This window comes from Haliaeetus leucocephalus, unplaced genomic scaffold (assembly GCF_000737465.1).
Source record: "Haliaeetus leucocephalus isolate CR32 unplaced genomic scaffold, Haliaeetus_leucocephalus-4.0 Scaffold932, whole genome shotgun sequence".
In the NCBI taxonomy this organism is placed as follows: Eukaryota; Metazoa; Chordata; class Aves; order Accipitriformes; family Accipitridae; genus Haliaeetus; species Haliaeetus leucocephalus.
This window is the reverse complement of record NW_010973368.1, coordinates 11,766,898-11,792,549: the sequence shown is the minus strand read 5'-3', so window position 1 is coordinate 11,792,549 and position 25,652 is coordinate 11,766,898. Positions and strand designations below refer to the sequence as shown.

The following is a 25,652-nucleotide window of genomic DNA, read 5'->3' as shown; positions in this document are numbered from 1 at the left end:
GAACTGAAAATAGCTGAAGGCCAACTTGTCCTGTTTCATTATTCCCCAAGCTTCTTCATAATGTCATGGTTGGAGTCAGAATATTGGGTGAGACAAACATTTGGTTTGACCAAGTACGAACATTTTTTACATTTTAGTAGATACTGTTAATTCCTTTTTGCTTCTATCCTACATGTTGCCTTTGTATTTTGGATCCGTACAAAAATGGGCAGGATTGCTAATCTCCTTTATTGCCATCTCATTTTAGCTCTGGGAATTATTATTCCCATTTTAGCTAACACCATCACGACTTATATAAAGCATCCATGGTCCAATCCTGTAAGAGAAGGAGTTCTTCATTTCTATGAAACCAGCAGGAGCTGAGAACACCGAGTATTTTAAAGGATCCTGAACATGTGACAGTGAATGGGATTTAAGCATCCATTAAGAGCTGCACAGAAATGCTTTTCTGAGTCTGGGCTCTAAAAGACTACTGAGCTATGCAGGGGCTTTTACACATCATTTTGTTGTCAACGTATGCCTTCTCAGTTTCATCCTGCTTTGTTCTGATCTGGGGGGGGTGTGTGTGTGTTTAAAAGTTTAATACCTGTTTCCAAACAACTGTACAGTAATCGAATTGTAAAGCATTAAATAAGCCTTTCTCTTGGAAGATAATCATCATGGCCTAAAGGTTAGGTCAAGAAAGAAATTCCTCATTTGAAGAGAAAGTTTATTCCTACACAGAAACCAAAGGCAAAGGCCGGTTTGTATGATACCATATGTAGTTTCCATAAAACCTATGTGTTGTCTCCTGTTTCAAGTTGGGCCTGAACCACACCCTGGGGGTGAATCTCTGGATGTTTGACATATGGGATCTAGGCTGGATGCTGTAGTTTCAGACTGTTTTCATATAACCACTTTATTCTCTATTTCTGTGAGCTAAAGCCCTGCATTTATTGCTGACCACTGCTGTTAATAGAGGATAAAAGACAACAATAAGCAAAACTCACAGATGGCAAATGATTACTAGGAAGCACTCAGAGATGATTTAGTGCTTTAAACTTCACTTACATTTATTTCTGCTTCAGAAAAAACTTGCTCTTGCAAAAGGATCTAGAATACACAATTTGAAGGAAGAAAGTCAAACCCCAAGGTAGGCTAAAAAAGGTGACTACAAAACAGTAGAAAAAAGGTTTGAGCCAATTCGTAGCCATTTCTGTTGCAGCTCTTAAAATACTGGAGTGAATTTTCTACTGCAAGGAGTTGACTTGGAAAGCCCTATTGGAAAGTGAAAGCCTATTCTTCATTGAGCTCTTTATAGTACTGAAAGAATACATGAACTTCTGATCTTTAGAATATGTATATGCTTTATTCCTGGCCTGAAAATATATCAAAAGAAAAACAGAGGGGATTCTGGGAAACTGCCTGCAAAGTACCTTTTCCCTAAAGCCAGTTTTAAATGTCAGGATTTTTCTAGGCTACTGATTGTGCCACAGTACTTAAACAACAACAAAGCATGATGCTGGTTCTTTACATTTTCTCCAAAGTTATTAAAGTGGTACTTCTGAAAGCAGAAATAAAAGAATTCTCCCTCAGAATATACGAGTTGAGCAATGAGAATCCAACTAACAGATAATCATCTCCAGACAACAGGATTAACAAAACCTGAAGATAACAATGAGGATTTTAAACAATCATTACCACTTTTACGCAACTATTTGAGTTCATGTTGAACTTTTGCTCCATTCCAGTATGAATTGTATCATCAGTGGTTCCACTTTGGCCTGTTGCACCTCAGCTATCTTTAAAGGCTTTTGCAAAAAATGCAGAAAAACTGCATTTAAAAAAGGCCAATGGCATAACTAATAACTCCCTCCTTATTTCAAAGCATTTTGTCTGTTGTGAATGTCACACACTTAGGAAGATCTACTCCAGAATCTATTTTTTATTCATAAAGAAGTTGTCTGAATCTTAAACAAATTCAAATATAGTCTCCAGGTAATGTTTGTCACATGTTAAGATTTCTGCATTGTCCTGGAATGTAAGAAGAAACACATGATTGCACTGCCCTAATTAAAACTTGAATCCAAAAACTTGTTAACAACTCAGTTTAAAAAAATCTTCTTTGCCAACATGTGCATTGAATCCTGCATTTTTGAGATGGTTTGGGGAGATATTTTTGTTTTTTCAAAGCTGTTTATTACTGTTACTGTTATTATTGTTATTGTTATTATTATTATTAACAACATGTTCATGTGCACAAGCATATTGCTGACTTGGATCCACTTATTTCACCATACAATAAAAAGTTTTTTCATTATCTCATTATCAGGAGCCCATCTAATGGGCCTATCTTCAGTTAATCAGTTTGTTTCCATTCTTCACTGCTGATGAAAGTCCATAACTGCTGACTGCAAGAAGCTCCTGTAAGAGCACACAGTACAGTAACACATGAAAACATACAGTTTTATCCAGTCTTCACACAGTATGCTTCAATGTTTGTTCAGTCACAAACATCTCTTCTAAAATGATTGCAACTAAAGCGATGGGATCTCTAAGAAATTAGAATCATATACAACATGGAAAATTCTTCCTTCTTTTTCACTGCATGTGATATTAATTTATGCCAAATAATATTTGTGTTAAACAGTAACTGTGTGACAGATGACTACTGACTACATGTCTGTGAGGGGTGATCTAACCTCTGCTGTCCCATCTCCAAAGCATTTGGGGGAGAGTCAACCTGCAATGTGCTAAGGGCATCAATATAACAGTGTTGGTTATATACAGCCCTTCACGCTAAAGAGCTTCCAAAAAATTTCAAAAGGTGAATATTATTACATACTGCTATTCTAAGAATTTTAAACACTGTCAAAGATATTAAATGCTCTTTCTCCCCCTAAAACTTTTTTCCTTTTCATCCAAGAAGCCTCCCCTAGAGTCACTAAATCAAGTTATTGTATAATTATACTCCTAGCTGCCTCTGGCCTAGCAATCTCCAGCACGCCATTATTAACTGTTGACTTCAACATTAGTAGCAGTGCAGTGCTCATCGGGTTAGTCTGACGTTTTTTAATATAAACTTGCCTTACCTGCTTTCCCTTGCCTCTGGCAAACCAGCACTTCTACTGTTATTGTGCATGATGGCTGGAAAACACTTTCCTAAGATCTGCTTTTAGCCATGTAGCCTCCAGCCCAGTTTTACTGTCATCAAATCCAGCCTTCAGTCAGTCAAATCAATCCCCTTCCTCCTCTCTCCCCATATATGTTGTCTTTTCTGACAACTCAGCATTTGGCATTTTAATTATCTTCTGTTTCCTTACTATAAACACTTGGAAAATAAGCCTTACCTGGCAATGAAAAGGGAGATAGATTGTCCTGTTCATTTTCCTCCTCTTGGTTCACCACAGGGATATTCCCATTTTCAATATTTTCATGTCTCCCATTCTGAACTGGTTTGCTTGAGCCATTGGCAGATTGGATTAACCGCTGACGCTGCACAGTGTCAAAGACAAAACTGCCATAGTTTAGAAAATATTGACTTTGTTAAATCTGGGTTTTGCTGTCTGTCCAGCCCCAGTCATGTGAGCCATGATGTTCCTCCACAAAGCTTTCCTTCCAGTCAGCAACAAACAAATCTATCTGTGGCCTCCCTGTCTTCATCAGGCCAGTGTTGACTATCCACATCAAAATTACTGGCAGGAGTCTTTCAAGCCATGATGGAGAAAGTTGTCATATCTGTTCTTCCGCATATTTTTTTTAATGAACGTTGTTATTCTGAAGCACTTCTTACTCAACAGTTCCCACTCAAACCAGCAATAGCACCATAATCTAGTGGTAACACTCAAGACATTTCTGCACTATTAGAGTTGGCTTATGAATGACTCATTACCCAGTATGTCTTCTATTCAGGTCCAACTCTTCTCCCTCCTTCTCATCCCCTTTCCTTGAGGTAAATGTAAAGGTCCTACTTACAATTTCAAAAGCAAGACTAACCCTTGTTGCCCTTGTCAGAGTATATACTTTCATGAAGCTCATCATTGTGCCTGCAGACATGTGTAAGACTGCTACAGTTCCAATACATAGTACAAGAATTACAGGGATAACTTCTAAACGTCAGGATATATACCCATTAATACACTGGACAATGTGAGATGTAACAGTAATTTCCTACTTTTATAAAAAAATAAATATTTTTAGCTTGTTAGAAGAGATAATGCAGGATCGATAATTGTTCTCTTTTTCATGACAAATTGTTGCAAATTCCTAAAAAGTGCTCTGAAACGCCTTGAAAAATAAAGTAACTGCACAACATACAAAAAAAATCTGAAACTAGTATTAACACACCGTAATTAAAAATAGAGAAAACTACTATTTGAACACTTTGCAAAAGTTTGGTGGTAAGAATACATGAGAACATAGATCCAAAATGCTCTCGTTTAGAGAATGCTTTTGCAGATGTTGAACTAGAAAGTATCAGCTCTCTGTGCACATATCCATTAAGACAGAATTTTTTTCTGATCAATGAATTGCCTTCAAAGCAGAACTTCTACAGAGTCACCTGCTGCTGTGTGCCCTATCTGATCTTCTGCTCTTGACTGTACGCCACCAAGCTGACTTTGTAATAAACATTTCACTGTTTTACTGTTAAACTGGACTTTTATTACAAATATATTAGTGCTGCTTTCTTTCATTGGGGTATTCACAATGCTGGGTAGACACATGAACTGTGTTATGATGTTCAAATTTTAGGAACTTGTTATGAGCATGGCTCTTTGGCAACCCCTCTCCCTCATAGTTATTTATTGCTTTCTTAATGAACCTACCTCATTAATGATGAGTCGGCTTGCCATCCGCATTCTGGTGCGTGGTCCAAACTTATTTGTAATCATAATCCGTAATCCAGCTTCAGGGAACCGGTATTTGGGGGGACTGGAGCAGATGATCTCATCTACCATCACAACACTGTTTTTGCCATACTGCTGCATGCCCTTCACTAATAATCACAACGGACAGAGTTAGCTGTGGAACTGATCTTACCACGCTTCCCATCACCCAGTCATTCTTTTCAGGCTCAGGTGGGGGTAATATTCATCTGAATGCTTGAATTTACAAGTGACTTTCCTGTAATATTTCTGCAGCCTGGTGAATCTGCTCAATCAGTTGTGCACTTCGTTGAGATCACATGCTAAAAACGGATTTCACTCTGCTAAGGTAGCTACCAACCCACTCTCAGATGAGTGGGAGCAGTTTTTACCCAGCCATTCATGCTGTAGTACCAGTTTTCTTTGCTCATGTCCCACTACAGTTTTGTAAGACTTCTCTAAAAGCACTTGCACTGTGACAGTGTAGATGGCACTCCTGAAACCTCTAAAGCTATCCCATTGGATCAAGGTGCTGCACATCCAGAAGTCCCTAATGTTGTGCTCACTCCTTTTGGAAATCTTCACTTTACCTTCACAGAATATTACCAGTATCTCTAACATGACAAGATTCAAAACGATGAAGAACAATTATCAGGAACAAATGTATGTTATAAGTAAGCCTTTGTTAATATAAAGGAATTTGTACCAAGGTTAAGAGTTTTTTTCTATCGTGTTAAGAACACAAATAGAGAGAAAAAATTATATTGGGAATCAACACAAGTACAGGCAAGGACTTTCAGAGCTCAACAACAAACTAATATTCTCACAAATGCTACAGACTACACATAGCAAGTAGAGCAAGGCTCAGCAGACAGGAGACATACCCATGTGGTGTTAGAAAGGAGGGCAGGAAATATGCATATGACTGTAATAAATATTAATTACTACATGTAATAATATGTATGGGGGAAAAAACCCAACAAAATTCTTTGCTGCTTGTTTTCTGCTTTGCTTACCTTGGCTTCACCCTCCCACTCCCCTTTTGCATTAAGTTACTTACATTAAGAAGAGGAAGAGAATTTAGGAGGTAGAAGTGAAAGATAAAAATTAGTGCATGGTTCCAGTCAGGAAGCAAAGGAGATCTAACAAAACATCCAACTCAAACAAAGGAATTAAAATGGACCTGTTCTAAACACACAGAATTCTACACCGGGTTTTTTTTGCATTGTTACAGTGTTGAAATATTTTTGTTTTTCAGGGAGAAGACTGGATCCATGCATGCATGTAAATCACATCATGCAATAAAGGCTTTGCTATCTCAAGCATCTTCTCACATATTTGAAGTTGAAGAGATATATATCCTTCTATTATCATTCAACAAGAAGACTAGCAAGCCTGTAAATCACCAGTAAACAGCTATATATTTTACCCTTTAGCATTTGAGTGTCTTGCTTTGTTTCACTAAAATGAATTTTCAATGAGTACACTGGGGTCACCTGAAGTGTCATAAAGAGATCTTTGGTTTCACAAAGAAATATGCCCTACTCAGAGAACCCACTCTGTAGTCTTGTCTTGCAGCGTAATACCTCTAATGGAGAATAGAACTAGTAGTAATTTTACATTTGGTAAACATAAAGGAGCAATTATCTTCCCACCCCCCGCCCAACATCTAAAACAGATTAACCTTGCTGAGTACTGCAGCTGATGATGCAAATAAGGAGCACATCCATTCCAACGACTCTTAGAGTGTAGCAGCTTTTCTGTGAAGGAATATAATAGCCAGACAAGCTTCCTAGGAACCAATCCTCACAGAAGAGGCTACCTTGGAACCGATCGTCACAGATGAGGACGCAACCATAGTAGCTTAACATTTGCTTTAGTTAGACAAAGAAAAAGAAATGTTTTACAGCAATCCTGGTAAGGCAAAAAGGCCAGATATCTTTTTAATAGTCTCATCAGATTAACTGCTCTGAAGTGCGTTTCTCCAGTGAAGTCTCCAAAGTACTTCTTTATCTTACAGTGTCATGAAAAACACAGAAGCACTGCAGTTACTCTGGAACTGTTTCTTAGAGCACTAAGGAGACAGTGACCAAACATACTCAGCTTTGATGAAATACCATGATAAAAAACTAAGCAATGATGTAGAATACATCATTATAAAAATATATGTAACTAACTGCAGCTGTTTTGACTTACTGCGGCACATTGCTCTTATATTTTCATAACAGCTCTTCAGTCTCCTCACTTCCTATGCCCATAAACATACATACCTTGGCCCCATATGGTACAAAAAGGCTCCACCTAGGAATTGAAAAAGTGATTTTCACAAATGTGAGACAGAGGAAAGCCTTTTTCGCTTCTCCTTTGTGATATTCCTTAGAAAAATATCTTCTGAGAACAGCTTTTCCTTTTAACAAACTGCCTAAACTTCCTGCTCACCGTGAAGGGTCATCACCAACAACCCTGTCAAAATCAACAGAAAGCTTCTTGCTGACTTTAGTTGACTCCTGATCAGGCCCTCAGAAACCCACTTTTTTCAAGTTTCTGGTTTTAGGCAGGAATCGAACCATGCCACCTGCTGGAAATTTGAGTCAACATAATAACAGCCAAGGGCAGTGAGCCACATTTGTACTTTTAAGACAGGAGCGTTATTCACAAAGTACAAATATTTCACCTTTACCTGTGTGTGTAGAACTCGCCCTTGAAATTGAATTTATCTTACTGTGAAAAGCTCTCCTTTTTCTCTCTGAAACTTGAGTAATGGACGCTTTTATATTGTACCACTGGAAGCTCTTCAAAGTAATACTTAGAAGCATAACAGAGAGCTGTGCAGCATGTGAACCCCCCCTTTTATCTGCACCTTGAGCAACAGACTAACCATCCTTGGTAGGAAAAAAGCTCCTCACCCAAAGCAACTGTTCTTTTTTGGGGAGTAATCAGACTTTCCTCCTGTGGAAAATCAGATTTAAGGTTAGACCTACAACTTGGTGAAGCCAAAGGAGGTTTCTCGGTGGATCCTGAAACATGCTAACCACTGGTTGGAGGCAAGGCAGAGGCCAGCTCTAGTTCTCTCCCTGGTACTAGCAGTGCTCCTGTTTCTGAAAGCTGCTGCTGGGGAAGGTGCAGCTCAGCTTGTGAAGCCAGCCAAGTGCCAACTAACAGCGAGTCACAGGTAGGTTATGGCACGTTTGACTCAAAAGGAGCGAGATGCAACAGGCAGCCATGTGATGATTTTCTAGGACAGCTTCTTGACACACAAAGCACCCATCTACAAAGCAGCTAGGCTAACACTGCCATCCTCCTCTCCCACTGCTCACTCCAAACCCTGGCACCTCCTTAGTCTCTTCTTCATGTCCTCTCTCATCCCAGGTAGGTTTGCCTGGGATAATATCTACACTCTCACACTTTAAACAATGGTCCCTCCAACGCAGCATGTATTTGTATAAGGCATGCTGGAGAAGACAAAGGGGATCTGACTCAAACTGCAGTCTCAGTGCATCTTTAAGGGAAATTAGAGAGAAATCTGCTATGGCCAGTTGTTAGTGGAGACACCATTCTCATGAGTCCAGATTTTTATTAACTTGCTCCTTTTCCTAGAAGTTCTGCATGTTCTTCACAAGCATTAAATAATCTTCACATTTCCTGAAAAGGAAATAGGTGGACAGGCAAGCAATCTGTGCCATCAACCCTTTACCACAGAGGGGCTACAGAAGAGAGCATGCAGGGAGATGACATCAGAGCCCAACAAATGCCTCAGAGGTAAAAACCACTAGTATCTGTGTTCTTTCACTGGATCACTCTTTTCCTGTGTCCCCACTTGAATACACAAGTAACAACTGCCATAGGAGGTATCCTCTGAACCTTGTATGTATGCAGTTCCACATCCAAGTGACAGACCTCACTATATCATAGTCAATGTTCACAAAAATTCATTGTAAAATGAGATCAAAGTATTTCAAAGACGTCCTCATTTAATTATGCTACAATGTCCTATGAGAAATAATTTTAAATACCTATTACACTGTTGTCTGAACACCATACCTGAGACCAGAGTATATGTGTGCTGTCATTGCATAAACCTGTAGTAAGTGACAGTACCTACCTTGAAGAGATCCCAGCCTAAACACTAAAAGCAGAAAAGAGTGGGATTCTCTGAGTCTGCTCTAAATTCCTGTTTGCCACTATTTGTTATTCCATGAGGACCTTTCCAAATGCTACCTACATTGCTGCTGAGCTCAGTCTCCTAGAATGGGAGATGTTTGCAAGGAACAAAGAACAAGGAGACCTCACTCGTTAAGAGCAGCCCAAGAGCTCACTAAGTTACATGGTTTGTGCTTTGAAGGTAGGAATGATTTTGCTCTACAGAGAAAAGAGGGAATGGAAGAGGGATAAGACAATGATAAAAACAGGCTTACAAAAAAGCCAAAAATACCCAGCTATGTTTGTTTACCTTCAGTACCAGAAGGTGGGTATCACCTTCTTCCCCTTTATGACAAAGACACAGAAAGCAAAGAACCTGCATTTCTTAATTTTACATATGTGCTTGGCAATGTATGCAGAGCTATTTAGGCATGTGAAAGTCAGTCTTCTGAGGATCTGAACTCAACACATAATCCCTCTTGCCCACTGATCTGCCCCGACCTTTACTTCAACACCCAAGTCTCAGCTTCTAGTTCCAAACTAATTTCTGAAGTGACAATTACTTTCTTCCTGGCAAAAAAAAAAATAGATTTCTTTCACAGTGTTGTAATTCATCACTGAACAGAAAATAAAAAGGGAGCAAAATTGCCAATGTGCAAAGCAGCTTGTTTTCAAAATATAAAAAAAAAAAAAAAAAGAAATTGATTGGGTTTTTTTCATCTGGCAGTCTGACTCCTGAATTGTGAAGTTAACCCCCAAAAATTCCTGCTTATGATTGAACAGTAACACTGTTTTGATCCACATTAAAGAAATAAAAAGGATATTCTGGGAACTATTCTTTTTTCAAGTCCTGTCTGCTCAGCCTTACCTTTCCATAGTAATGGAATGGACGGGTCATCACAACTAGAGTCATAACATTTATTACCATCTTCTAGCTCATTGTTGACTGCGTCACCATTTCCAACATTCTTGCTTTTAAGGCTGAAGAAATTTTGCATCCTCACATTGTACCTGAAAGTGCAAGGGTAAGGTCTGAAAAGGTTGGATTGTTGCATTTCCTCGCCAAACTTTTAAGCATCCGAGAACAACTTATGCAGGCAACCGGTAAAGCCTAGATGCATGTTCTCTGACAACTAACAGGAAGTTAAGAGAAAGGACTATCCAATTCAGTGGCAAGCTGATAGGAAAGCAAGGGCTGCACCTATCTCTCATGAGATACAGCAAACTGCAAAAAGACACTAGTGCAGATTTAATGAAGGCAAAACACTGGAGCTGCGGATTTCGGAGCCAGGGCATTCACTATACAAAAGCTTCTTTCCTCCTGCATCGGCTTGCAATTCACCTTGCTGTTTCTCTCAGTACTGTGTTCCTCATGGCAGGTGCTTGAGCATTTCTGTGACTGTTGACCATACCTTTCTAGAGAAGGAATGCATCTATTTTAGCACTAGGGTGGAATCTAAAAGAGTTGTCAATGAACTCTGCTAAGACCTGATGTAGGAGAAAAGGGAGGCTGAAGTTTCAAAAATGGTGATTTGGGCAGGGAGGGGACCAAGGGATAAGTCTAAGCAACTTGCAGTAGAAGGGTGGACTCACAGACCCTTGCAGTAACAGTCAGACCTCTGACTCTCCTGTCAAAGGCAGTGACGCTACAGAAGAAGGATGTCAGTATAAAATCTGGTATGAGATGGTCTGAAAATAAATACATGCTTAGCAGTCTGTCTAATGTTCTTTGACCTTGTTCTCCAGAGGTTACAAAATACGTGTAATAGCTGACATGCTGTGTGCTTACAATCCAGAGTACCCAGTGGACTTTTTCATGCATCTTTGTATAAATGACATTTTCTCTCAACTTCTTCTGAAAGCTACTTTACCTCAGTGCACTGTGAAAAGTATGCCTGAAAATATTTGCTGTTGACTGAGCACAAATCTAGAGCAAAACTGATTAAGCATGAAAAAGCAAGGGATCTTACACAGAAACATGACTGGCTGTATTGTCCTCAGCAGGAAGGCCAAGGACAAAACTACACCAAAAGAATGATGGTCAATTAACACCTAAAGGGCATACGGAAGAGAAAAGCACTTACTTCATGATAAGTATGTAGAATGAATACATAATGATGAGTACAAGGCTTTCCCACCTCAAAGAGACAAAAAAACCCCCAGTGTTAAAAGGCCATTCAAACAGCTGTATGCTTTACAAGTTTTATTTAAGGGTATGCATTAAACACCTAGTACAAGTCACACTTGTGTACACAGGATTCACATCACTAAGATTAGACTGTGTCTCAGCAGAATCGGGGGGGGAAGCAGACTCTCAAGTTCCAATAAACATGCAAATAAAATGTAATGCATATATTTCAGAAATATGCTATGCAGACTGAAACCATCAGTACCCTTTGAGTATCGTAATGCCAAGGCCTTTTGTCATTTCAGTGCTGAAGCACAGGCCAGGCACTCTGAGAGGACTCTTTTACAAGATGCTTATTATCTTCCACTAGGATTCCAACTTGGACTGTTCTTTGGGACACCTAGCATTCCCATTAATGTTAACAGCCAGATTCAGAGCAGCAGAACCTTGGTTACTCTCTCTGCACGTGAGTCCTCTGGCCTTACATACAGCCTATTTACTTCATTAATGTTTCCAGGTTCTTAAACTTTCTTTTAGTTTTCCCTCATCATCATAAAAAATATAACCAAATAAAATACGTAGGATTTCCTAGGTGTCAAATCCAGCTCATGTATGAACGAAAGCTCATTAGCTCATTACACTGTAACTCTATTTACTGATCCTTCTCATGGCAACTACAGGACTGTAGGGAATAACTTACACAACTTACCATTCTATTTTCTCATCATATATGAACTAGAAGAAGGGGGGAAAAAAAAAGGAAACACATAAATTGACCATTTCTCTGATCTATCTTGAAAAATGGTCAAATTCATTTAATAAATATCAGTCATATCTAGCCAGAAGCGACTTGAGTTTTGACCCTTTCTAACCAGAACATTCACTGTATGGATTGCGCCCCTCACAAAGTACAAATCTTGTGAACAAGACTTGGATCCCTCTTAGTGATTATTATAAATACTATTTAGTAAAACAGTGTGAGCATGTGAAACACAGACAAATATGCACACATGTACCCACATGCTATGCTGTGGAAATGACAGCAAAGTCATGTATTCTGAAGAGATGTAGCTCTGAGTCCTTTTAATAGCTAGACTAGTTTTAGCAGAAAAGACAGTCATTTTACTTCTGCTTTTAAGCCAAGTGGTTATACACATTTTACTCCACATTATGTTACTCCTGTAACTGAACAGGCAGCTAGTGATCCATATTCCTTACATTCAAGAACTACTACACTGTTCCAGATGGACAAAGTGGTATCTCACCTGTGCTCTATTTAGAAAAATTTACCAAGAATCTGTGAAATAAAATTACTGTGTAGAAGCAAGAAACAGGCACCTTCCCTATTTAAAACAGAGGTGCAGCTCAAAATTTTTTATCTCCACAGCAAGCAGTCCCCTAGGTCAGAAGAGAGTGCTAACAGCACTGTGTAACAGTAGACTGCTAGCCTGCAGAACTTTACAGACTGTAGGTACAACATGAATGGATATTGATGGTCATGATGGACACATACTCTGTGGGGCTGTATGAAGTTTTCATATTTGGACCATATTGTGCAGCTGAGCCCTCACTTCTGGATATCACTAGAACTAACTAGGAAAATAATTGTTTACCACTGTATACCAATGGTCAGCAGGCTGGTCCTCCAAAAATTCAAGCAATGAAACACATTAACTGGTAAGAGAACTACTTACAACAATAAGTACGATCACAGATATTGTGTAGTACACAGAGTCCCGGAACACAGCCCACTGGGTGAGACAAACCACCTGAAAAATATCACACCTTCAGCCAACAAAAATATGCCATTTTAAAGACAAAACAAAGGCCTCTATCTTGCAATCACTTAGGTGTGTGAGTAGAATTATTATTAGCAACGATTCTGGAACCAATCACAGTTTTATGCTAACAAAGACATATCAGTCTGTTAGACAATGGATCTATAACAACCACCAGTAATAAAAATCATATAGAAATTTCCATTAATGAAATACATTTCTTACTAATGATATTTTAATTGGTCATAATTTCAACTGTAAACTACAATTCATTGTACTGCAGCAAATCAATAGTTCCCACTTCGTTATATTTGTGGATATATCGGATTTAATACCTGAAAAAAATATGATACACAGTCTACCATCTACTGAGTAGATGGACTGAATCTCATGCTTGTGTCCTAGATTCTTTGACCACCATCAGTACACCAGGAAGGATCAGCAAATGCACTGATCAGTTGACTGTGAACACAGTATTGTATGAAGAGGAACCGGAACCAGTTTCCTCTGTATGCTACATGTTCAGAGTGCTGAAACTACAGCTGAACTTTCTGGAAACAATTGCTGTTTGTAAATAATTTGTAAATTCTTTACAACATTTGACATTTTTCACAATGCTAGTTCATTTTTGGTTTTGACTAATACTCTTTTTTTCTCTTTTTTTTTTAAATATTTGCTCATGGAAGCCCTCAAATTGTAAGAAATTGAACTCCATAAAGGTAAATATCTTACTAACCTGTCCTGCAAACATTCCACAGACACCAACAATGCACAGGATGTTGAAAACTGCTGAACCGACAATGGTCCCTACTCCTACATCTCCGTGAGTGATAAATACACCTGCAGAGGGAGCAAAACACGTTTTATTACCTCTGTCATTTCATTTTAGGTCACATGCAATTACTTAGAACAGGCACAACATGAGAACAAAAGATGTTTGAAAGTTTAACCAAAACCTGTTTCATAATAAATGCTCACTTCTCTGTGGAATATTTTGTGCTTTTAGTCTAGCTAGCAGCTCCCCATTTTTGGCTTAACATCTCTACATATGTATTTTTATTAAAAGTAAATGATTTCTTAGCTAGTTAGTTCAACAGTAAGTCCTGTATTTCACAGCTTGGTTGTGAGTGGTGCAGTAATACATTCAAATGAACACAAAACATCTCCAGTCACATCAGGAGCATGGAATTTATTTCAAACAGTATAATAAACCACATAAGCCTTTCTCCCAGTATTTAATATTTAGTGTGTTCTTCCTTGCAATGTCTTATGGGAGTAACAGATTCTTCCCTCAAAAAACTGGTAGCTGCTTTGGGTGCAGTAATGCGTGCCTTTTGACTCGAACAGACAACCAGGATTCAGACTTAACCTGTTCTAGTACCAACTTTCAGATTTCCATTAGTACTGAACCCACCTATGCCTCAGATACCTATCTGTAACATAATTGTATCAGAATGACAAAAATTAACGGCTGGAATGGACCTCCAGGGATTATCTAGTGTAATCTTCAGCACTGAGACAGAACCAAAGATAACATGAATGCACTACAGAGCTGTATCTACTTGCACTTTAAATCTTTTGCTAAAAGGAGCCTTAAGGGCTTACTCACTGCTTTTTAATAAGTTGGACATGAGGTTATAGTGCATTCCTTTAGACTGTATTTCCCTGAAGTTTGTAAAAATGTCAGTTGGGATAGTAGCAGAAAGCCTACTAAGGCTTTACTAAAGACAGATTTATCAAATTTAAGCCACCATGCTGCTAGAAAGCTACAACCTAGTTGCCATTACTGAAACGTGGTGGGACAAATCTCATTACTGGAGTGTGGCTATCAATGGCTACAGGCTGTTCAGAAGGGACAGGTGAGGAGAGAGGGGCAGAGGGTTGCCCTGTACATCAAGAAACAGATAGATTGTGAAGAGCTTGTCTCTGAAGAATACCCACGAGCAGGTTGAAAGCTTATGGGCAAGAATTAGAGACCAAGGCAACAAAGGAAACCTTGTGGTTGTGTCTACTACAGGCCGCCCAATCAAGGGGAGCCTACTGACAAAGCCTTACTCCAGCTACAGGAGGCATCGTGCTCGCAGGCTCTCTTCCTGCTGGGGGACTTCAACCACCTGACGTCTGCTGGAAAAGGAGCATGGGGAGCTGTACACAATCCAGGAGACTCCTGGAGTGCATTGAGGATAACTTCTTAAGCCAGGTAATAGACAGCCCTACCAGAGGGGATGCAATACTGGACCTGTTGGTCACCAACGCAAATGAGCTAACTGGTGACATCAAGACTGGAGGCAGCTTGGGCTGCAGTGATCATGCACTGGTGGAGTTTGCAGTCCTGAGGGATATGGGTCAAAGAGTAAAGTCAGGACCCTGAATTTTAGGAAGGTAAATTTCTAGCTGTTCAAGGAGTTAGTGAGTAAGACTCCCTAGGAAACTGCCCTCAGGGACAAGGGAGCAGAACAGAGCTGGCAGATCTTGAAGGACACTTTCCATAGAGTGCAAGAACTCTCAATCCCCAGGTGTAAGAAATCAGGAAAGGAAGGCAAGAGACTGGCATGGATGAGTCGACGTTTGCTGGTCAAACTAATGGGAAAGAAGGAAATACACGGGCAGTGGAAGCAGGGACAGGTATCCTGGGAAGAGTACAGGGATGCTGCCTGGTTGTGTAGGGATGGGGTCAGGAATGCCAAGGTGCAGCTGGAGCTCAAGTTGGCAAGCGATGCAAAGAATACTACAAAGGGCTTCTGTAGGTATGTCAGCCAGAAAAGGAAGGTCAAAGAAAGCATAAACCCTCAAGATGAGCAAGACTGGCAAACTGGTAAAAATGGACAAGGAGAAAGCTGAGGTACTCAACAACTTTTTTGTCTCAGTCTCTACTGGCAACCTCTCTTACCACACCTCTTGAGTGGATGGACCACAAGACAGGGACTGGGGCAGCAAAGTCCCTCCCACTGTAAGAGAGGATTGGGTTCATGACCACCTGAGGAACCTGAACATACATAAGTCAGGGGGACCTGACAAGATGCATCCCAGAGTCCTGAGGGAATTGGCTGATGTAGTTGCCAAGCCACTCTCCATGGTATTTGAAAACTCGTGGCAGTCAGGTGAAGTCCCTGGTGACTGGAAAAAGCAAAACGTTGCACTCATTTTTAAAAAGGGTAGAAAGGAGGACCCTGGGAACTACCAACCCTTCATGCTAAGGCACAGGGAGGACAGGGAGGTGATTCGAGACAGCCAGCATGGCTTCACTAAGGGCAAGTCCTGCCTGACCTAGTGGTCTTCTATGACAGAATGACTACATCAGTGGACAAGGTAAGAGCTACGGATGTCGTCTATCTGGACTTCCGTAAGGCCTTTGACACGGTCCCCCACAACATCCTTCTCTCTAAATTGGACAGATATAGATTTGATGGTGGACTGTTTTTTTGATGAGGAATCGGTTGGATGGTTGCATCCAGAGGGTAGTGGTCAACAGCTCAACGTCCGGATGGAGATGGTGATGAGTGGTGACCCTTAGGGGTCCATACTGGGACAAGTACTGTTTCATATCTTTATCAATGACATAGTGGGATCAAGTGTATCCTCAGCAAGTTTCCAGACAACACCAAGCTGAGTGGTGCAGTTGACATGCCCGAGAGACGGGATGCCATCCAAAGGGATGCGGACAAACTTGAGAAGTGGGCCCATGTGAACCTCATGAGGTTCAACAAGGCCAAGTGCCAGGTCCTGTACATGGGCCAGGGCAATGCCCAGTATCAATACAGACTGGGGGATGAAGGGATTGTGAGCAGCCCTGCAGAGAAGGACTTGGGGGTACTCATGGATGAAAAGCTGGACATGAGCTGGCAATGTGTGCTCACAGCCCAGAAAGCCAACAGTATCCTGCACTGCATCAAAAGAAGCACGGCCAGCAGGCCAAGGGAGATGATTCTCCCCCTCTAGTCCACTCTGGTGAGACCCCACCTGAAGTACTGTGTTCAGCTCTGGAGTACTCAGTACAAGAAAGACATGGACCTGCTGGAGCAGGTCCAGAGGAGGGCCACAAAAATCATCAGAGGGATGGAACACCTCTCCTATGGAGAAAGGCTGAGAGGCTTGGGGTTGTTCAGCCTGGAGAAGAGAAGGCTCTGGGGACACCTTACTGAGGCCTTTCAATACTTAAAGGGGGCTTATAAGAAAGATTGGGAAAAACTTTTTAATAGGGCCTGTTGCGATAGGATGAGGGGTAATGGGTTTAAACTAAAAGAGGGTAGATTTAGACTAGATATAAGGAAGAATTTTTTTACGATGAGGGTGTGAGACACTGGCACAGGTTGCCCAGAGAGGCTGTAGATGCCTCATCCCTGGAAGCATTCAAGGTCAGGTTGGACAGGGCTCTGAGCAACCTGATCTAGTTGAACATGTCCCTGCTTATTGCAGAGAGGTTGGACTAGATGACCTTTAAAGGTCCTTTCCAACCCAAACTATTCTATGATTCTATGAAATTTGCTGCTTTCCCCCTTCTCTACCAGTGTAATCCTGTGTCCTTCCTTCTCTTAATAGGAACTGCTTTTGGCATTTAGACTTCCTCTCTATACCAATAATCTTTAATATTTCAGAGATTACTTCAAATAATTCTGTAAGTAATATACACCATGTCCTTCTGCCTTGAGCAGATCTGACTTATCTATACATTAATTTGTTCTTTTCCCATGTTCCTTGTTCTCCTACTTCCTTGCTAAAATTAATTCCCTTTATTTGTGAAGAAAGAAGCCGAAGAGGCATCAAATATCTCAAATTCTCTCTCAGGGGACTGCAATAAATCTCTTCTTTTACTTCCTGTGTTGAGAATCAGCCATTCCTCTTTGTGTTTTGAGAGGAGATTCACAGTTTCATGAGATATTTTGAGTAGTTAATTATACCATGAACCACAGACTAGCTGACAGCTGCAATTGCTGATCATAAATTGACAGAAGAATGGTAGCACTTTTGGATACCTCTGCTTGAACTGCTGCTGATTTTTTAACAGCAGATCTCATAAAAGCTAGTGTGTGGGCTCCATACCTATAACAGATGCAAACAGTTCTGGAGTGGAGCTCCCTGCTGCCATGAATGTGGCTCCAGCAACATCTTCACTCAAATGTAGTTTCTGGAAGAAAAGCATTGGTAATTTCAGCACTGCTACTGTATTTACATTGCACAGTTCTACAGCTGCAAAGATATAAGCTCTTCATTTTCTGGCCACAGTGCTGTTAAAGGATGAACAGTCACTATGATACAAAATTAGACACTGCCTTTTGAGAAGGCAAATATACTTTGGGCAAGAAAAATGTTTATACCCTAACTCAATGAAGTATCAGATAAAATTACCTACTTATACATTACTGAATAGCCAATTGTGGCTTACATGTAGCTGATTAGAGAAAAGTATCTCTGCAGATTCAAAAAGGTTGTAAACATCTCAAATTGTTTTCATTAATTTACTTTTGGAACTCTAAACACAATCATTCAAGAATTAAGGGCAATTCTTGGGGCTTCTAAAATTTGAAAACAAAAATCCATAAGAGAAAAATATAACCTCTGTGAATAAATCTTACAAACAGCAGGGCTGATTCTGGCTTCACTTTACAACTGTGTTAATCAAAAGTGAGTCTGCTGACACAGGCAAAATAAGTCCAATTAGACACAGAGAGGCCTGTGTACTGAAGACAGGTCTACTTTTATGACAGTGTCTCTTAAGCTCTAATAGGATATAGATAACTTAAGAGTTCTCAGGCCAGAAGAAACCTGAGTAGCTCCACGAGTGGGCTGCATCCATTTAATATTGTCTGAAGATCTTTCCCTTGAACTATAAAGAGGTTTTATGGAGGAGCTTTTTCCTTTTTGAGAGTCTCTAGACTCATCTCTAGTACCTTATTTTTCTTCCAAGGATAGAAAAGTGATTAGTGGCAAAAGGACCAGTACAGAAATCCTGTTTTTTTCAGGTAGTATGCAACATTTTGAGCTGATGAAAATTACATCCTACAGAACTTGACAAAACATAAATACAAGCCCTTATTGTACCATTTCATCTATTACCAGTCATATCGTTGCAGGAGCTCAAACGTAACTATGCTCTCTGAATTCTTCTTTGCTGTTTTAATGTTCAGCAGAACATGAGACAAGAGGCAAAGATTTTATGAAGGATCAGTGACAACTTAATTGGTACAACCCAACTGGTACAACTTAAATATGGTGTATAAGGTGCATGTTGAAGACAGAGCATCTGAATAGGGATCTTTTCTTTCCCTTTTGAGTATTTTACTATTATCGGCCACCTGCCTTATCCTTCTACTTGTTCTCCTATTGATAAGTGTAAGTACCTAGCTCTGAGTAACACTAATAGGAATTTAGTACACATATCCACATAAAAATAGACTTTTTAACTAGTTACACAAGTTTTCCAGAAAACGGGTACACACATTTTTGTTAAAAAGCAAAGGAGATGAGATTTTCATTTTGCCCTCAGAAAAGGAATTAAAATCTGATTTTGTATTCATTTTGTAGTAGTTCACCAAAGCCTGACCTAACACAACATTTATATGGCAAGTATAAATTCTACCCTGTCCCAATCAACTCACTTAATTAGAATCCCACATGTAATTTTACAAAGTATTCTCAACAATTATGTAAAGGAATTACATTTATGTACTAATTTTTTGCATATAAAATATGTATTGTCATTCCATATCAAATCAAGGCACATACTTTTCTCATGCATTCTCCCTTTTCTCACTTTCATCCACTTGATGCTAGGACTGCATACACTTGCTTTCTCCTTGCTGATACAGTGGTAGATGTGCAATAAAATTTGCATAGCCAACACATTAATTTGTCTATGCATGATTTCTTTTCACAAGTGACTTTTAAAACTAGGAGTACAATAATAAACCCAACTCATCCATATGTCATACCCATCCTAGCTACATGCTTCAGGTATTTAAGAGTGGATTTTGCTATCTGATCTCATTAAATCTTTCATTTCTTCTCCTTGAGTGTGGCCAGGGGGACCAATGTGTCTAGACCACAGGTTCATTTTTTGATGGAAATCTCAAATCATTTGAAAAGGACCAAGGCCTAAAAGTTGACAGGAATGAACTCCAAACAAAGATGGCACAAAATGTTTGATTCTACAATATTCTCTAAATAAATTTCCAAAAGGGGAATAAAGTACTTTAACATACCTCACAAATTTTCTCTAAGGATGGAACAAAGAAGTCATCACATACTATAGCCAAAGCATAGAACATATAAAGAGCCTGTAAAGAAAATAAATTCAGGAAATACTTCAGATGTTTCCTGTACGTGAAAAGAGGAAAGAAGGCAATGCTGTATTTATTCAGAATAGCAGAAATATATAGCTTCATTTTTTATTCTACTCCAAATAAAAATCCCTCTGCTGATCAATTTATGGCATAAAAACAGGTTCCTGAATGTAGGATTATTTTAGAACAAGAATGTTTGCCAGAGCCTAGAATATGAAAGGTACCACAGGTTGACAGAATAGGGTGGCACAACAAACTTCATATAAAGGAAAGTAATGGCTAAGGCTTACAGAGTTACATAGTCATCACCTATATTTTCAATTAATTATCAGACCAAGTAATTCAATAGAAAGTAACACCATGTTGATTAACAATACTCAAGAAATAATCACACCTGGAAATAAGTGGACCCTGACCATGGCTCACTGCACCAAACCTTTCAGGAATGATCCTGGTTCCCTGCACGCATGTGTCTTACGTGGCTTTATTTGTTGTGCTCATGCAGTGGTGCTAACCCTGCTGTTGTCCATCAAACACCAATCCTTTCTACTTTACTTTCCCTGAGCTGGGAATGGAAAACTGGAGCCTGCAGGCCTTACTTGTTTTGTTTTTTCTACAACAAAATATAATACTCCACATGACACATACTGTGTTCAGCTCTGGGGCCCCCAGCATAAGAAAGACATGGACCTACTTGAGTGGGTCCAGAAGAGGGCCATCAAGATGGTCAGGGGGCTGGAGCACCTCCCCTGTGAGGAGAGGCTGAGAGAGTTGGGGTTGTTCAGCCTGGAGAAGAGAAGGCTCCAAGGAGACCTTATAGCAGCCTTCCAGTACCTAAAGGGGGCCTACAGGAAAGATGGGGAGGGACTCTATCAGGGAGTGTAGGGGTACTGTAGGGGTAACAGTTTTAAACTGGGTAGATTTAGATTAGATATTAGGAAAAAATTCTTTACTGTGAGGGTGATAAGACACTAGAACAGACTGCCCAGAGAAGTTGTGGATGCCTGGAAGTGTTCAAGGCCAGGTTGGATGGGGCTTTGAGCAACCTGGTCTAGTGAAAGGTGTCCCTGCCCATGGCAGGGGGGTTGGAATTAGATGATCTTTAAGGTCCCTTCCAACCCAAAACATTCTAGGATTCTATGATTTTCTATATTTCTTCAGGGCTGTTTTTATTCTAATTATAATTGCATCTTTTGCATAGAGGCACAACAGGAAAGAAAGAGAATCAAGAATCTTCCACATCATGCTTGATGTCATCACAATGAATCCCAAACCCTGTTTATACAAGATGAAATAGAAACAAATACAAGTCTGTGATCCATGCAGTCAGGATTTTATCTCCGAGAAGATGGATGCATAGGCACTGTATCAATTTCTCAAATAAATCATAGAATCATAGAATCATTTAGGTTGAAAAATACCCTTAAGATCATCGAGTTGAACCATTAACCTAACACTACCAAGTCCCCCACTAAACCATGTCCCTAAGATGTTATCTTTTGAGCATCTGTACCGATATAGACATATTAGAAATCCTGCAATTAAAGTATGAGAAACATGTTGACATATACAGAGCTTTATTTAGTAAGGCCACTAAGATGATTAACATCTGACAAGACAAATAAAAGGAAAACAAAAATGAAGGACAGTAGAGGAAAACTTACGGCAATGATATGAAGCAGAACTCCTCCTTGCTGCCGTTCTTTATTTGTAAATACATCTTCAGGAAATTCATTAATTGCTGAAAGAGAAAAATATGGGTTTTGGTTTTGTTTTTTTTTTTTAAATTTTACAGCATCTATAAATGGAAGACTGAAAAATAAGGATGCATCTGTAGAAATATATGACCAAACGTGAGTGTATCTTCCAGCTTATTACATTATAGCTTGCCACCTCAGAATCTCTTTTCTGCTCTGTAGAAAAAACAGAGAACTGATACTTAGGTGTTATTAATTATCATCATTCCAGTGACTTAAACTAACTTCCACTGTACTAAGATTTTCACATTCTTAATGCCTTATTTTTACGATCATCTTCTCTGTGTCTCCTCTAAATATACTTCCAAAGTGATAGCCACAGGCACAAAAATTAATCCTGAAATAATATTCCTGGCTTCAAGTGTGCCTTGCCTGAAAAATTATACAATGGTTGTAGCCCTCCATCAGGTTCTTAACTACAAACTTTTATAGGGCTCCACAGTCTTGCAAATGGTTTCACAAAGATTAAAGTGATTCCAAGTACCTTCTTCAGAAAGTCTACTATCTAAATCTGGTGAAGGAAGGAGTGAAACAGAAGTGGTAGGTGGATGACAGGAATGTGCAAAGACATGAGTTCCCCCAATGTAGCAATAAGGGAGGAATAGCCTTCTGGAATAATACTGGAATACCATCAAATTTAAGAACTTCTTGTCAGCTACACTAGCTGCCAAAAGCAAAATTTCTCAGAGGAGTTATTCCCTACCACACGAAATAAAGTATGGCAAAAAATAAGTCAGCACCCAAAGCATGTGGTTTTAAATAAATTCTGCCCATTAACAATTAATATTAACTAAAATGATTAATAACTAAAAAAGCATTAAGGAGATTTCTCCTTTGGGAGAAAAGACCCAGAGCTACAGCTGCTGGCATCTTACACAATATGGTTGTTCTTGCATCACTGTCTGAAATGCCACGCCCACATGGATGTATTCAGGACATGTATAATATTTTTCTTATTGCATCCCCCATTTGTCCTCTGTCTCCTCCATTCAAGCTGTGGCTGTGAGAATACATGTATTCCAGCAATGCACTAGGACAGCAGAGACCAGAGCCCTGGTCTGATTCTCTAGCAATGATAACGTGACCCTGCACATGGGGTACATCCTTTCACATAATCTGATGCAAAGGTTTGCAGCTCCCACCACAGGCACTTGTGCATCCCCCTTACTGCCACCATATAGCGAGGCAATATGCCCCTGTCCCATAATTTGACCAAATGGATGTGTGTCATCGGGGAAGTTATTACCTACCTGGTAATCTCATTCAGTTGACTGTAAAATATTTCACAGTACAACTTTAAAAATTGTTGTCAGTATAAACTGAAGTTTCAAGAAGCATGAATAAAAATCACTATCTTTCTAACCTTTCTAATGTGACTTTACTTATTCGAAGTTAATAGTAAATAGGAAATCAGAAGGACAGAAGATAGAAATGAGCCCAGGTATCTGATCACCAAGCAAAAGCAAACCAGCTTCACTGCAAACCATCTTGCTTCATATATAGTCTGGTGATGAAGTATTCGTAATAACTAACCGCTTGTAATAAACTTCTGCTTGCCTCACAGAGGTAGTTTTAAATGAATTGGTATGAAGACAGCTTTTCTCAAAGATAATGCTCCTCTCTACACAGAACTCATGGCATGCAATTTTTCTCACATAGAGTCACTACAAAATCTTCTTTAAAAGCCAGGGAAATGAAGCAAGGCTCTGGAGCCTGCTAAGTACGATTTCTTCCCTAATGAAATGGCCTCCTGCCAGTGAGTTCCAAGGCAAAGTTTGGAGTTTTTCAGTGTAAGCATGTGCTGTCTGTATAGCTTTATTATCCAGGTAATCATAGGTTTTGTGTAATTGTCATCTATAAATTCTGTATACCTTATCTACATGCACTGTTCTTCATTTACTCACTTATCATGGTTTTAATGTTTTAAATAAAGATTTGGTTTTCTTACCTAATGCTATGATAACCTGGTTGTTCAGAAAAAGGCTGTTTGAATTCCCTTGGCTCCTAGCTTAGGCCTGGGAATCAACATCATTTAACTGAGGGGAGCAGTGGTATTCCTTCACCTGTATGAGCTGACAGAGGGGATACGACATTATCACGGAGTTTGAGAGAGCACGGTCTGCCCTCATGGTACAACCTGATGTGTGTGAGCAGCAGGGCACCGCTCTACTTCACACAGAGATATTTTCTCATGTATGGGAGACAGAGCTATCTGGCAGCCTGAGTGGGAGCTACAACTCCTTGGTTTCTACTGAAAAGAGATAGAACAGATGGGAGAAGGAGATAAAATGAAGAGCAGTACACCTAATGGGGCTAACCTTTGCCAAAAAAAGGAGGGGAACATACACTAATCATCTTAATCAGATAGAAATACAGAAATATTTATCCTGCTGGTACTGTTGCAAGCCCCTGGCTCCTGCAGCTCCTCTTATCAAGCACAAACTTATTGAGGGGGAAGGGAGGGCACCAAGAAAACCAAGTCTATATTGGAAACGTCATCGTTCTGCAGCTCATTTCGCTACTGGGGAGGGGGAATGAATGAGGAAACAAAAGCAGCTTACCCAGCCACGACTTGGAGGGGATATCACCACCTTTTTCTCTGAGTCATGGAAACAAAAAATCCTTGATTATGCTATAACAGAAAGGATGATTCACCTTTTGATAAAAAGCTCTGGTTGAGCTGCCTGTGGCTAAAGAGCTACACAAAGCATGCAAATAGCATGCCTCAGAACGGAATGTAATAGCAGCTGCACAGCTTAAGCTGTCTGCATGGCTCTGGAGTGAAGGTCTGGTATGCAGCAGCCAGGGTAACCCAGGCATGCCAGTGGCACCTGCCTGGACTTAGGCTGTTACCGGATTACTTCTGGGTACCATCACAGCACTGTTCCCATATCCCCTATCCATACTGTGACAGGCAGTGTGCCAATCAAGTTAAGTTTCAAAATCTCCTAAGCCTGACAGAACATCTCAACAACCACGTGGATCTGTGGTTTTATAACCTGCCCCAACATGTGATTTCTTCACCTTATCAGCAGTTGATTTACTCACAGAGGCAACAAGCATGCCAACTCTTAATACCTGCTAAGCATTCAAGCCTGTTACAACTCTTAAATGTTTCCTCAAAGGGAGAAGGGAGCTGTAGCTGTTTGAAAGGACACACACAATCAACTCCACTCTGCCTTTGCAGGAAGGGGGCTAGACAAATGATGTACACAGAAGCCCATTTCTCCTTTTAATGCCTGCATCTTGTTCCTCTGCCCTTGTTCCTCTCTCCCTTCAGGACATGTTACATTTACAGACTGCAATACCTACCACTTTGCCCTGGCATTCAGGGGCTGCTGATCATCAGACTCACCCAGGGCAGAAGTATAAGGGGAAGGACAGATGGAAGACCGAATTACATACTTCCACTTTTACCCCTCTATAATCATATTCACAAGCCAACTTGAATATTTCAAATACGTGTAATTTGTTTAAGCACTGCAAGCAGCTTTAGGCACCTCTGCACTTAGTGTATTTCTGCTTATGTGCAATTCCCTTTTCACATTGCAGAGCCTCAATTTTCCAAGGCCTGGTGTTTCATTCATACACATGTGTTTGTGCCTCAGTGACAGCAAACAAACTCCTCACGGTGTGCAGAAATGAGCTTCTTTATACCTGTCAAGCAAATGCATGCATCGTTACCTGGTGTCAGCAGTAAAATGCCAACAGTTTGTGCACCAAGA

The 25,652-nt window shown here is 40.0% G+C and overlaps 1 protein-coding gene across 2 annotated transcripts in view; it reads right to left on the bottom strand.

The window, feature by feature from the left end:
* The window catches only part of SLC24A4 (solute carrier family 24 (sodium/potassium/calcium exchanger), member 4), a 97,443-nt gene that overhangs the window by 20,585 nt on the left and 51,206 nt on the right, over positions 1-25,652 (bottom strand). For both annotated transcript variants that reach the window (XM_010583860.1, XM_010583861.1), the window contains exons 3-12: positions 21,835-21,911; positions 20,090-20,164; positions 17,931-18,015; positions 13,627-13,730; positions 12,807-12,881; positions 11,822-11,847; positions 11,069-11,122; positions 9,853-9,995; positions 4,806-4,975; positions 3,330-3,474 (exon numbers count right to left, since the gene is read on the bottom strand). In XM_010583860.1, the coding sequence (XP_010582162.1) occupies positions 3,330-3,474; positions 4,806-4,975; positions 9,853-9,995; positions 11,069-11,122; positions 11,822-11,847; positions 12,807-12,881; positions 13,627-13,730; positions 17,931-18,015; positions 20,090-20,164; positions 21,835-21,911 (954 nt within the window). The remainder of the gene's footprint in view (positions 1-3,329; positions 3,475-4,805; positions 4,976-9,852; positions 9,996-11,068; positions 11,123-11,821; positions 11,848-12,806; positions 12,882-13,626; positions 13,731-17,930; positions 18,016-20,089; positions 20,165-21,834; positions 21,912-25,652) is intronic.